We start from the raw sequence: 14,160 nt of genomic DNA, 5'->3' as shown, positions 1-14,160 counted from the left end.
GCGGCATGGCATGGCTGCATGAACACCGCACAGAGGACTGTGTTCAGAACGAGGCCACAGAGACGTTGCATGAGGAAATGTGGGCAGGCATGCCACGGACGCACACCGCTGACCCATTGCATGTTTGTGTTTGCGTTGTTTTGGCCGTTGCGCAGTAGAGAGCCTTCTGCTGCTCTGAAGTCTCCCCCAACATTCAGTTCCGTGTGCAGCTCAGGGCAGAGCGTGTGCTTTGTTGTTGGTTATCTGTTGGGCAGGCGTTTATTGCCATTTAATTTATGTGATAGGTGGTGTCGAGCTGATTTTCCTCCCTCCATGTCGTGGTACTTCTAATTTAGCAGAGACTTGAACTTCCGATCTTCCTTTCTCCACTTTGTAGACATCTGGCGTGTGTGGTGCTGCTGTGGAGCCCAGGACTTTGTGCTTCCTGGGCAAGTGCTCTGCTAAGCCTCATCTGCAGCCCAAAATTAAAAAAAGAAAAAATAGAGTACCATTTTCATAATCTGAAACTAAACACCCACTCTGTCTCCTAGATCTGAATTTTACAAGCACATTGTGCTTTCTGGAGGTTCTACCATGTATCCTGGCCTGCCATCGAGGTTGGAACGAGAGCTTAAACAGCTTTACCTAGAACGAGTTCTGAAAGGAGATGTGGAGAAACTTTCGGTAAGTATCTTTTAAAGCCCTGTAAAGTAGCCTTTGGATCTTGACAACCACTAGAGGGAGCCAGAGGTCTTCTAACAGATTTCTGTGCAGTTAGCCTCTTGAAGACTTACAGGGCTCACCGGAAACTGTTCCTACCTACGAGGTTACCACTGTGTTGAAGGAATACAGGTGACTGAGTCCAGTGTCCTTGGTAATCTGTAGTGAGCAGCCTGGGCTCTTTTTTTTTAAGATTTTTTATTTTATGTTTGAGTACACTGTAGCTATCGTCAGACACACCAGAAGAGAACATTGGGTTCCATTACAGATGGCTGTGAGCCACCATGTGGTTACTGGCAATTGAACTCAGGACCTCAAAAGAACAGTGAGTGCTTTTAACCACTGAGCCATCTCAGCTCCCTCCTACCCATTCCCCTACCCCACACTTTTTTTTTTCTTTCTTTTCCCTATTGGATATTTTATGTATTTACATTTCAAATGTTATCCCCTTTCCCCTTGTTCCATCCCCCCTCTTCTATGAAGATGCTCCCACCTACCCACTCCCACCTCAACATCCTTCATCAAGCCTTCACAGGACCAAGGGCCTCTCCTCCTATTGATGCCATCCTCTGCTACATATGCGGCAGGAGTCATGGGTCCCTCCATGTGTACTCTTTGGTTGGTGGTTTAGTCCCTGGGAGCTCTAGGGTGTCTGCTTGGTTGATATTGTTGTTCTTCCTATGGGGTTACAAACCCCTTCAGCTCCTTCAGTCCTTTCTCTAACTCCTCCATTGGGGGAGGTCCCCGTGTTCAGTCTGATGGTTAGCTGCAAGCATTTTCATCTGTATCAGTAAGGCTGTGGCAGAGCCTCTCAGACATCCATATCAGGCTCCTGTCAGCAAGCGCTTCTTGGCATCAGCAATAGTGACTCCAACCCAGACTATTAAGCAGTCGGCAGGCGGTGCTTGGGAAGAAGGGAGAGGAAATGTCCTTTTTTGGCCAGCTTTTTCCTTTCTTTCTTCCTCCCCTCCCCTCCCCTCCCCTCCCCTCCCCTCCCCTCCCCTTCCCTCCCTGCCTTGGGACTTAGAGCGTGAAGAGCTCCACCGGCTCTGCCCCCAGGAGATAGGACTGAAGAGCCTCACCGTCACTCCTGCCTGGTGTCTAACCTGTGACTGTGACCCAGCCTTACTCATAGCTTGTCAGAGTTCTGGTCCAGGTTGATTTCTATAGGTTGTGTGTCTCATCGCCTCAGTCATGTACAATGGTACAGTTACAGCACAAAGCTTTCCTCCGAGGGTCAGTCCTACCCAACACCCCACTCCATGCTCCTGTCTGCCTTTCCCTTCCTGGCCTGGTCTCTTGTTTGGGCTCTCCTCTCCCCTCCCCCTTGCCTCACAGTGCCTGACTCAGGGCCTTGTCCACTCCAGACTCTCCCAGATGTCTCTGCCTCTGACTATGTCCTCCCTTTTACCTACAGTAAACCACCTCCTCACCGTATCTAGGAGCAGTCCGTACTTCCTTTTTTATGTCTTTAATTTGTCTGGTGCTGAAACCCAGGGCCAGTCACATCCTTTGCTGTATTTCTTCTTCCTTTTTTTTTTTTTTTTTTTTATCCATTCACTTATCTGTAACTCTGATGAGCTTTAATGCCTCATATTGAAGATGGACCACAGCAGCTGGGTGGGTGGTCGTTCACTCCTTCAGTCTCAGCACTCCAGAGGTGGGAGAGTTAAAATCTCATCCGGTAGGTAGAGTCTCTGAGTTCAAGGCCAGCCTGGTCTGGATAATGAATTCTAGGACAATCTGACTTACTTGTTTTGAGTACATTTCCGTTTGAATTTAAGACCATAGAACATGAGTTTTTGTTTTTGTTTTTGTTTTTGTTTTTTTTTTTTTCTTCTTTCTTTTTTTCGGAGCTGGGGACCGAACCCAGGGCCTTGTGCTTGCTAGGCAAGCGCTCTACCACTGAGCTAAATCCCCAACCCCAGAACATGAGTTTTGCATATAAGAAAAGAGCTGGAGGTCTGGGTGGAGCTCAGGTGTAAGCCACATGAATAGATGTGAATGAACTGGAGTTCAGTCCTGTCTCAGGACTACATTTATTGCTACAATAAAGACATGACCAAAGCACGTGGAGAGGAAAGAGTATTTGGTGAACATGCCCTGAATCAGTCTATTGAGAGACGCTGTTAATCCTACCAGGTGAGAATATGACCACTACCACATTTCTGAGCCATATTTGAAACAAGCTTTAATTAAATACTGGCCAGAATGAGGGACTCTGGCCTGTTCCCAAAAAATGGTAATGAATCACAGAGGCTTAAAGGCAAAACCATAAAGCCAAGTATTTCTCACCAGGTCCAATCGGGCAAGCATATTGTGTGTGTGTGTGTGTGTGTGTGTGTGTGTGTGTGTGTGTGTGTGTGTGCGCGTGTGTGTATCATATATATGATGTACTTCCTGCCTGTGTGCCTCCTGCCTACATTCAGTCAGGGGCAGGCATACATCCTGATGTATTTGTTGCCTGTGTACCTCACCCCCCATCCCTACTCCCTACCCATATACACACACGCACACGCACGCACTCATTTAGGGAGGTGAGAGCAAGGGGCTTGTTATCCTGCATACACAGTGGCCTCCAGCATTTCAGAAGATACATCCTCGGGGTAGGGGCTTACAGGTTGGGATCACTTGTTTTGTGGCTCTTTACGGCACCATAATTAAAACTTCAGACCTAGCTTGGCTTTATGAGAAGTAGAGGCGGGAGCTGATGCCGAGGCTGGGGAGTGCTGCTCGCTGGCTTGCTCAGTGTGTTTTTCTTATAGAACACAGAACCAGTAGCCCAGGGGCCCACGAACATGATAAACTACCCCCCACACACTTGCTTGCACCCCCAGCCCCATCAGTCATTAATTAAGAAACTGGCCCACAAGGTTGCCTACAGCCAGGTTACGAAGGCATTTTCTCATTTGATCCCCACCTCCACCCCTCCTAACTTAGTTTGTGTCAGGTTGACACAAGCACCCAACCAGACTAGACAACCGTGTCAGTTTTACGTGCTGCACTAGTGTCATGGTGGGGTGAGGCCTGAAGAGCACTGTTCAGGGACAGCAGAAAGCCTTGCTTCTGACTCTTGGGCTTAGCACACACTTGGTTGTGCCGCTTTTTTCAAATCGGGATAGCAGGTATGAAAAAGACTCTGCTGATCATGAGCTTGAGAGGACTTACTGAATGTCTCTGTGTCTGAGGTACCAGATGTTATGAGAGATGATGCAGCGAGAGGGGTGCCCCTAGGAAACTACACCATGTAACTAACAGACCTGGTATAAGAGGTTTGTTCAAGGAAGGGAGAGGATAAGGACCTGGGACGGGGTAGAGGCAGGCAAGTGGACTTGCAGACAGGTGACAGATGGGCTCAGGGCCATGAGGGCAGGGAGAGGAGTTGGGGAGGGGCACCCACAGAGAGCAGAGAGTCTCGGTCAGGGCTTCTGTTCCTGCACAAACAGCACAAACACAAAACTAAGAAGCAAGTTGGGGAGGAAGGGGTGAATCAGCTTTCTTTCACATTGCTGTTCATCACCAAAGGAAGTCAGAACTGGAACTCAAGCAGATCAGGAAGCAGGAGCTGATGCAGAGGCCATGGAGGGATGTTACTTACTGACTTGCTTCTCCTGGCTTGCTCGTCTTGCTCTCTTATAAAACTCAAGACTACCAGCCCAGGGATGGCACCACCAACAAAGGGCTGGGTCCTCCCAGCCTTAATCACTAATTGAGAAAATGCCTTGCAGCTGGATCTCATGGGGGCATTTCCTCAAGGGAGGCTCCTTTCTCTGTGAGAACTCCTGCTTGTGTCAAGTTGACACACAAAACCAGCCAGCACAGAGAGAGAGATGGATTGGCAGACAAGTCCTCTTATACACAGCTCACACCTGTCTCAGGTTGTGATGTGAGCAGTTGCTGGGTGCCTGAGGGCCGGCCCCTCTCCTGTTGACTGTGTAGATTGCCGATTGTGGAGAGACTCAACAATGCATATGCAGAGGTCTTCCTGAAACAAGCATTATACACACATGGCCTCATTGTTCTTTCTTCTTTAGAAATTTAAGATCCGCATTGAAGACCCGCCTCGCAGGAAGCACATGGTGTTCTTGGGTGGCGCAGTCCTAGCAGACATCATGAAAGACAAAGACAACTTCTGGATGACCAGACAAGAGTACCAAGAAAAGGGTGTCCGTGTGCTGGAGAAACTCGGTGTGACTGTTCGATAAAATAGCAGGCTTGTCCCCATCACGCCTCTAATGCTTTTTCTTTTTCCCTTTTAAAAAAAAAAAAAAAAAAATTCTTTAATGCCAATCTTTAAACTCATTCAACTCCAGGACTGAAGGAGGCCTCTCTGTCCCTTTTGACAGAAAGGTCAAGTTTTTTTCTCTGTCTTGGGGAAGCTTTGCTGAATTCTTGTTAGTATGGGTAAACCTGGTTGTTTAAGACAGCCGGTTCTCTGCAGACCTAACTGAGGGCAAAGGGTTGCTGCTGCTCCGTTCCTTTCTGTGTAGGCATTGAGATATTCTTCAGGCTTCCAGTCTTTGCTTCATTGCCTAACGCTGCTAGATTTAGTTTTAGCGCTGTAGGTGGTATGTCTTTATTAGCATAAAAAACTTTCCCAGGAGCTCTTACATAGTCTGGGTGGGGGTGGTGAGGGATGGGTGGGCAGCTCTAGCCCTTGAGGGCATTTCCTCTGTAGTGTTAGCTTTCAGCAGTTACCTGCTGCCTCTTTTTAGTACCTGAAGCGTCTCTGATTAACATCTTAGGGAAATATTCAGCTCAGAACTAAGGTGTTTGGGGCAGGTTTTTATATGATGAAACAAATGGGTGGTCTTTCTATTGTGATTTTTGAGGTTTTCTGCTTCTGGGTACAAAAGACGAATGAACCTCATTTACCGTACTTTGACTTGGTAGGGTTTCTTCTTTTGGTCTGCCCGGGACTGTTTCCATGTGACAGAAAAAAAGCAAGCCTAGAGGCTTAGGGGCTGTTTGCCCCTTAAGTCAGCCTGTCAGCTGGGAGTATATTTCCTAGACTACCAGTGAAAAAGCTTTTGCTAGGTCAAATTGCAGATAGAAAATTGCTCAAGGGCCAGCATTTTCTAAATGCTGTTTTTGCTGGAAGCATTGAGGTAATGATACCAAGTTCCATTCTTGAAAGCTTCACGTTTCTGTTCCTGATCAGCGCTTCTTGACAAAGGCAGCTGTACAGAGAAGTCGTGGCCGGAGTTAATCATAATTGCTGTGTTAGCATTGACACTGGGACTTGGTGCCAGCTGTGTTGTGTTGTGTTTTCATGAGACCTGGGACTACAATTTTAGCAACAACAACCACAATAGGAAATTTACCAGTAGTCACCTATGTGTGGTCAGTCGTGGAGGCCTTTTCCCAGCCCTCTCTTGTTCTTACAGGAAGAGTGCAGACCTGTCAGGAAACCCTGTTCATGAGTCCTGTTGGTATTGTCTGTCAACTCAGAGACAATCGGATGGTACCCAAGTGTGAGGTCTACCTAACACTGAAAAATGAATGAGAAGCTGTATCACAGAAAATACAAAATGATGATTCTGAGAGAAATATTTTCCTTTGTTTCAGAATATTCTTTACTAATGATGAATTTGAAAGGATGGCTTTTTTCCTTTTTCTTTCTTTTTGGATGCTTAAAATCAGAATTTTTAATGAATTTTTTTTAGGTAACTTTATAATTAGTTCATATAAAATCAGCAGCAAAAGGAAGTTTGTCTTAATAATGCAGCTTCTGTGATATTAAGTATTTTTGCCTGTTTTACCTCAATTTGAACAAATAGGAGAAGTCTGGGTGCATGCTGGACATGCTCAGTACACACAATAGCCCGCCGGTGCCGGCTGCTCGGCGTTGGGTGCGAGACTCAGAGTCACAGAACTCCTAAGCACACCTAAATCATGCTGTCAAATTCTCCAGTCTTGGGAGTCCTGGGCCCATTACAGGACACATGCTGTATATAGGACTGGTACCAAGGTCTATTGAGTGTAGAAAATGATCAACTCTTGGCTTTGACCATGGCTTTAAATGAGGGGTGGAAAACAAGGAAGAGTAGGATGGAATCGAATAAAACAGTGGAAGAACATTATTCTTTGTACCGTGAATGTAGAATTTGTTTTTATTTCATAATTCTGCTAGCAAACATGACTGTTAAAATGATGTATTTATATATGTAATAATTTAGAGATTCCATTTTATAGTTCTCCTACTCTAAGGTGAAATGATGAATTTACTAATTTGGGAGTTGGGACATACTGTATTCTATTGGAGGCGTCCTTCAGGTTTGAGTCCTTCAAAATAAAACAAAGCCTTTTTTAAAAGATCTGATTTTTAGCTCTTGAAACCCATCGTCATTTAGATTTCCAATGCTAATTAAAATTCCTTTATTTTTAAATTACAATCACCAATGCCTTGAGGAACGTCTTAGAAAATGTGGTATTGGGTGTTAACTCCCCAGTTCTGAGTGCTGTTAGCTTCTATCCGGCAAGTACTGGAAAGCAATGGAAAGCTAAACATTCTAAGTTTAACACAATACACTTCTTTTTGATTAAGAAAATAAATTAAATTTACAAAGTAATTTGAATTTTGTCTTTGTTTTTTCTTTGAGTAGTTTTTCTCTTTAATTTTGATATTTTCACTTGTACTTTCAGTTTTGCTCTGTAAGGTGGGTTTAGAACTTTAAACCAGTTAGTTCAAGATTATCAAGGTGCTGTTGCTGTTGTTTATCCTCTGTGGAGTAGACAGAAGAAACGGGACTATAGCCAGGTGATCTGAACTAGCTGTATAGCCAAGGAGGACTTGAACTCTTGATTCTCCTCTGCCTTCCAGAGTACTGGGATGTTAGATGTGCGCGACAGTGCCCAGCTCTGGTTTAGTGTTTGTTGGGGGCAAAACTCTGTTCTACTGAGGTTTTATTTACTATTATGACCTATTTGTTTTGGGGTCTCTCTTTGTAGTCTTGGCTAGTCCCAAACAGAGATCACTACCTGCCTCTGCCTCTGGGGTGCTGGGATTAAAGGTGCACCACCACACCCATCCCTTCTAGTAGGGTTTTTAGATATAAGAAATTATATTAGAGCTACATTAGAATGTGTTTTGTCGGGGTTGGGGATTTAGCTCAGTGGTAGAGTGCTTGTCTAGCAAGCGCAAGGCCCCGGGTTTGAGATACTCAGCTCCAAAAAGAAAAAAAAAAGTAGAATGTGTTTTGTTTTCTAAGAGATTATTTATTCCCTACGAGATTACAGGGCACTTTTTCAAAATCACTTCTAGAAATGATTCTTTATGGACATTGTGGCTGATCTGCACAAGGATTTTCTTTTCTATTTTTCATTTTATATGTGTGGGGATTTTGGCTGCGTGTATGTCTATGCACTGTGTGTGTGTGTGTGTGTGTGTGTGTGTGTGTGTGTGTGTGTGTGTGTGTGTGTGTGTGTGGTGCACTCGGAGACCAGAAAAGGGTAATAGATCTCCCTGAGATTGGAGTTACAGATGTTTCTGAGCCACCACATGGCTGCTGGGAATTGAGCCCTGGTCCTCTGAAAGAGCAGTTAGTGCTCTTAGCTCCTAAGTCATCTCTTGTGTGGGTGCATGGTTTTTTTTTGTTTTGTTTTGTTTTGTTTGTTTCCGTGTGTTCCGTTGGCCCTGAGAATGAGGACTAGAGAATGGACAGCAGTGAGCTTGTCTTCTGTATAAACTGCATGCTCAAGCCCATTGTCCTTCCATGGCCAGAGTCCCTCAGACATCCTGAGGGTTGCATCTGGTGCTTTCCCGCGTCTCTTGGGTTGCCAGAATACCATGGTGGTATCTTGTCCCTGGGTGACAGAGAATGTTCCTGCCATTTTATAGCGTTGCTGTACTCGTTTTTTTTTTTTTTTCTCCACCTGTAAACTTTGCTGTACAATTGAGTTCATTAAATCCTGCTAATTTTAATTAATTTATTTTAAGACAAAGTCTCTGTCTTAATGTTCTGTTGCTGTAAAGAGACAGAATGACCAAAGCAACTCTTATAAAAGAAAGAATTTAATTGGGGGTTTGCCTGGTTTCAGGAGGTTATTCATAAACATCACGGCAGGAAGCATGACAGCAGGCAGACATGGGGCTGAGAGCTTACATCCTGATCCACAGGCAGGTGGAGAAAAATGGCCTGGTCTGGGTTTTTGAAACCTCAAAGCTCACCGTCCCAAGTGACACACCACCTCCACTAAGGCCACACCTCCTAATCCTTCCCAAACAATACTGCTAATTGGTGACCAAGCATTTAAATATATGAGTCTCTGGGCCCATTCTCATTCATACCACCACAGTCCACTCCCTGGCCTCCATAAGCTTGTAGGCAAGACTCAAGGCAGTCTTCCTCCCAATTATAACCCCCTATAAAATCAAAAAGCAGATCATGTACTTCCGACACACAGCATACACACAGAATATATGTTATCATTCCAAAAGGGAGGAAAGGAATCCTAGTGAGGAAATAACTGGACCTCAATCAAGCAGATGCCGAATCGTTAAGCCCATGTCTGATGTTGAGATGCTTATTAGGTGACTCCAGCTTTGCCGACGACGCACAACGCACTTCTCTCGTGTTGGCTCCACTCCCTGTCTGCAGCTCTCCTCGGCAGGTATCCCACGACTCTGGCGTCTCCAACACAACCCAGACTTCATCCTCAGATCTTCACGCAGTGACGACCCTCCATGTAGGGACTCCCCGGCCACACACACGCCTGGCTTCTGTGCCTTTCAACCACAAAGTACGATTCCACAACTCTCCCCTGTATCCTGAAATCCAGAAACGCGTGACCAAAGCGGCCAGGTTTTGCTGCCTGCTGGGGCTGGACCACCACGGCCTCCAAGACTTGGGTTTGCGTAAGCTCTGAGTTGTTGATAGTTTTCTTTGCCACATGAGTTCTACTTTCCACCTTGGAAGCCTAGCCGGATGGGGTCTTGCCCTGAGGCCACCTCTCCCCAACATTCCATTTATCATCAGGCTTGAGCCCACGGCTTGGCTCCGACATTACGTTTCTCCTTTTTTCCCTCATCAACTACAGTGGACCTGCAGTAGTGATCACTGGTAACCATGGGACACGGAGTATTACTGGGCTGCCCTAATGCTCCTGTTACTATCCTGTCAGTGATAGTAACTCAACACTTGTCGGGTGGGCCTCAGGCAGACTCCTTCACCCTGCGTCACGAGGATGGTTTGTAGCCCATGTCTTTAATTCCAGAACTTGGGAGGCAGAGGCAGGCAGAACTCTGAGTTCAAGATCAACCTGGGCAACAAAAAAAGACCCTGTCTCGAAAAGCAATATATATTTTTTAATTTAAAAAAAATATAAAATATTGTTTTCCTCTGAAACCTCTTGAGCTAGACTTAGAGTTTATGCTTCCCTTGGCTGTACTGACTTCCTAGGTCCTTCTAGGATGGCTTTTTAAGCCCCACCTACTTTATTCAAAGCAAAGTACTTATCATAATGTACTGTAGCAGAAGGACACATGCATGAGAAAGTACTTTGCTCCCCAAGCATTTGGGGCTTCCCTTTATGGGCTCAAGAAAAGTTTGGTTGGGGGGTTGGGGATTTAGCTCAGCGGTAGAGCACTTGCCTAGCAAGCGCAAGGCCCTGGGTTCGGTTCCCAGCTCCGAAAAAAAGGGAAAAAAAAAAAAAAAAAAAGAGAAGTTTGGTTGTGATGTGACATAGTTTGGTTTGGTTACCTTTCTACCTTCACAGATTAAGTCACGACTTTCTTTACTACGCATGTTCCTTCCCATAATCTACTTACTTTAAACAGTTGGTGTCCAACTACACGAAGGTGTATAATGGTAAATGAGAGTCTCCCTAAAAATTCACTGCTCCCCTTACTGTGCTTAAACCCCAGACCAGCTCAGGTCGGATCGGCCCTCATACCCAGATATATTGGGTATATGTTCAGATAATGTATCTAAGAGTGGGGTGTATAGAGAGCTTGATGGAGGCGGTAATGTGTGGGGTGTCTTAGTTTGCTGAAGGTTGCTATACTGGAATGGGATGAGTGTACATAGTACGTGCAGATAGGGGTCCCACTCTGCCGCCTGCTTTGTTAGACCACCCTGGGCAGGGCCAGCTGGACTACAGTGTTAAGAGTCTATCTCATAAACATAAAAAAAAAAAAACCAGCATCATGCCTGTACAGCTTAGTATTCTATGATGGGATCGGAATGGCTGGAGGTGCAACTGGAGCAGTGGTGGCAGTCATTACACGCCCAGCCCTGGCAGAAGCCACCCCTAGCTGAAGAACTGAAATTCATGGCTGCTGAAGGAGGGAGGGTCAGTTTTCTCAAGGGGTGTTCCCCCTAGTCACTAGTGGGTTGCCCGTATGTCAGTGGTTAGCTCCATATACACAGAAAGGCTCAACCTGTTACATAGATGTTGCAGTGTCTGCACAGATCTACTAATGCACTGAAAATCCTTTGCAAATAGTGCGTTGTTAAGGGAATAGTAAGAAAAAGCTCTCTATGGGGCCGGAACGATGGCTCAACAGTTAAGAGTACCAGCTGCTCTTCCAGAGGTCCTGAGTTCAAGTCCCAGCAACCACACGGTGACTTATAACTATCATGAGTTCTGGTGCCCTCTTCTGGCATGCAGTTAGTTGTACATGCAGAGAGAGCACTCATGCATAAATTAAGTAATTTTTAAAAGGAAAAACCTCTTTGTGTCAGTACACATTTCTGGGTCTCGTTAGCTGGCTCCAGCTATTGAAGTCTCAGATGCAGCCACATTGTTGTCTGAGTAACTGCTGGGGTCCTGCCTTGGCTTCCCATTCTGTGAACAGACACCATGGCCGAGGCAGCACTATAAAGGGCAGCTTCAGTCGCGGCTGGCTTACAGTTCAGAGGTTGGAAGGCGGGAAGCAGGGCAGCATGCATGCAGCCATGGCGCTGGAGGAGCTGAGAGGTCTACATCTTGTTCCAAAGGCAAACAGAAGCCTGACTTCAGGCAGCCAGGAGGAGAATCTCAAAGCCCACCCCCACAGTTGACACAGTTCCTCCAACAAGGGCCACACCTCCAAACATAGGTGCCACGCCCTGGGCCAAGTGTTTTCAAACCGCCACAGTGAAAAACATGTATTTACTGTATTTCGTGTATATTAGTCATTAAATGAGTATGAAGAGTAACCAGCTGTAACTACACACGTGGGCAAGGTGTCCGCTTGCAGTGTCAGACTCCTCCCTGAAGAACAATTTAATGGTTTCTCTGGGTAAGAAGTAATTTCCCAGGCTGGGGAGATGGCTCAGCGGTTAAGAGCACTAACTGCTCTTCCAGAGGTTCTGAGTTCAAATCTCAGCACCCACATGGTGGCTCACAACTCTACTGGGATCTCTAGAGCACTGCATACATAATTAAGTGAATGAAAAGTTCATATGTCCCGAAATCTGTCCAAAGTGAGTGTTCGTCTGTTCCTATCAGTCCACGTGTTGATTTTGTCTACGTAATTATGCAGGACTAGAGATCAAACCTAAGGTCTGCTGCATCACCAGTTTTAGTGATAACCTCCAAAGTCAAGTGAATGACAGATCATAATGCACATGTGGGTGATGGCGTTGACTCGGACCTTTGAAACGCATAAGGGACAGGTGTAAAGGTAAACCTGTCTGATGTAAGCTATTCCTTTTTTATAATACTTTTTTTTAAATTTATTTTTACATGTGGTAGTATGTGTGGTTCTCCTCCACCTGTGTGTTTGTGTGTGTGTGTGTGTGTGTGTGTGTGTGTGTGTGTGTGAGTGTGTGTGTGTGTTTATGCCACGAGTGTGGGTGACCTCTGAAGCCAGAAGAGGGCATTGTATCTCCTGGAGCTGGAGTTGAAAGCTGCCTGTTGTAAGTGCTGGGAACTGAACTTGGCTTCTCTAAAAGAGCAGCAAGTGCCCCTAACCACTGAGCCATCTCTCCAATCCTCTCTTCTTTCTCTTTTTTCTTTTGAAACAGCATGTCTGTATTTAGCCTAGGTTGGCTTCTGAGTCGTGGTGATCCTCCTGCCTCACCTCCTGAATCCTGGGATTATAGATGGTCACATGTTTGGCCGTTACTATTCATCAAAGGGTGTGACAACACCATGTTTCTTTAGTTTTGATCAGTACTACAATCCCAGAGGAGTTGATTTTTTTTTTAAATCCCTCTCTCCTGTTTAATATATGTAGCACTTTCTTATGCCTTCAGTATTTTTATTTGTTCATACCATTCAAACAAAGGTCAGGTTTGTGGCATGAGCCAGTGAAAAGGTCTTGGGAACAGGGATCCTTGGGAATGGAGGTCTTCCTCGCTTCGTTGCATCGTGGCTTTGTTGAACGACTGAAAGGAGTGGTTAGCGAAATGAAGTCCCCACATTTAAAGAATCCAGAGAGGTTCGAATTCATGTGCTTTTCTGGCCACTTCCACCCCCAAGGCAGTGACTAAAAAACTTAAATGTGGCCCAGATGGCAAAGCCTCAGCCGTTCTCCAGCTCCGGGACGGCTGGGTTAAAATGCAGCTAAGCAGCATCTCAGAGAAACAGTTTGGCACGCGGGATGGCTTTACATCAGGAGGAGGGTTTCCTACCACCTCCGTTACTGCTCTTCTCCTGGATACGCCAATTCCTTCAGATCAGGAGCCGTCTGCTAAAAGAGTGAGCTTTGAGGCCGAAGGGATGAACCACATCTGCAGGGCAGGAGAGCAGGGAGGCAGGATGGGAGGAGGAGGAGGAGGAAGAGGAGGGTTTCTCCCCTGGACTCACAGCTTCACCTCCTGCTGCCAAGAACATCCACTGATTTATGGAAGGGAAACGAGGAAAGCATTTACCGTTCCAACACAAGCTTTTAGAAATAGAGGCAGGAGCCTCAGACGGAGTTTAGTAGTCAGAAGGCCATGGGTTGAAAATGAGGGTGATTTTGTAAGAATTTTTAGCTGCTGACTCCATGATAACATTTTGGTTTATTGTAACCAGCCATTGGCTTTGCTTAATTGGGAGTTTTATAAAAGAATGAAGGCAAAAGACTTTCCTCCTAATACTCATCTAGCAAGACTCAGAGGACTCTCTGAGCTCTCCAGAGAGCCTACTGTGTGCTTGGCGGGCCTACTGTGCTTGGGAACATAGCTTTTGTCAGAATCATATAATTGTATAGTTCTGCACTTCTAGTCTCATCTGTCTGAAGCACTTTTGTTTCAAATACCTTTGGAGGAATGATTCTCCTCTCTTGATTTACTGCCTTTTGGAGGCAAGAGTACATCTTGAATTTTTAGGACAGCCACCAGAGGTCAGCATACTGGAGGTAGCCAAGAACAATGGAAGGTGATAGACAGTTGTGATGGTCACATTTATTGAGCACCAAGTACTCAAACTGGTTTTGTTTGTCCTTGTTTTTATTTGTTTGTTTGAGAAATTGTCTCAGTCTGTAGCCTTGGCTGGTCTGGAACTCACTGTGTAGACCAGGTTGGCTTTGAATGCACAGAGGTCCTTCTG

General features: G+C 45.6%; 1 protein-coding gene across 1 annotated transcript in view; it reads left to right on the top strand.

Moving 5' to 3' along the window:
- Positions 1-4,975, top strand: part of Actr2 (actin related protein 2) — a 34,974-nt gene extending 29,999 nt beyond the window's left edge. Inside the window, 2 exon segments of the mRNA NM_001009268.1 lie at positions 531-663; positions 4,734-4,975. Of these exon segments, the coding sequence (NP_001009268.1) occupies positions 531-663; positions 4,734-4,904 (304 nt within the window). The 3' untranslated portion in view covers positions 4,905-4,975.
- The last annotated feature ends 9,185 nt before the right edge of the window (positions 4,976-14,160 follow it).

This window comes from Rattus norvegicus, chromosome 14 (genome assembly GCF_036323735.1).
Source record: "Rattus norvegicus strain BN/NHsdMcwi chromosome 14, GRCr8, whole genome shotgun sequence".
Classification (NCBI taxonomy): domain Eukaryota; kingdom Metazoa; phylum Chordata; class Mammalia; order Rodentia; family Muridae; genus Rattus; species Rattus norvegicus.
This window is presented reverse-complemented; position numbering and strand designations above follow the sequence as displayed.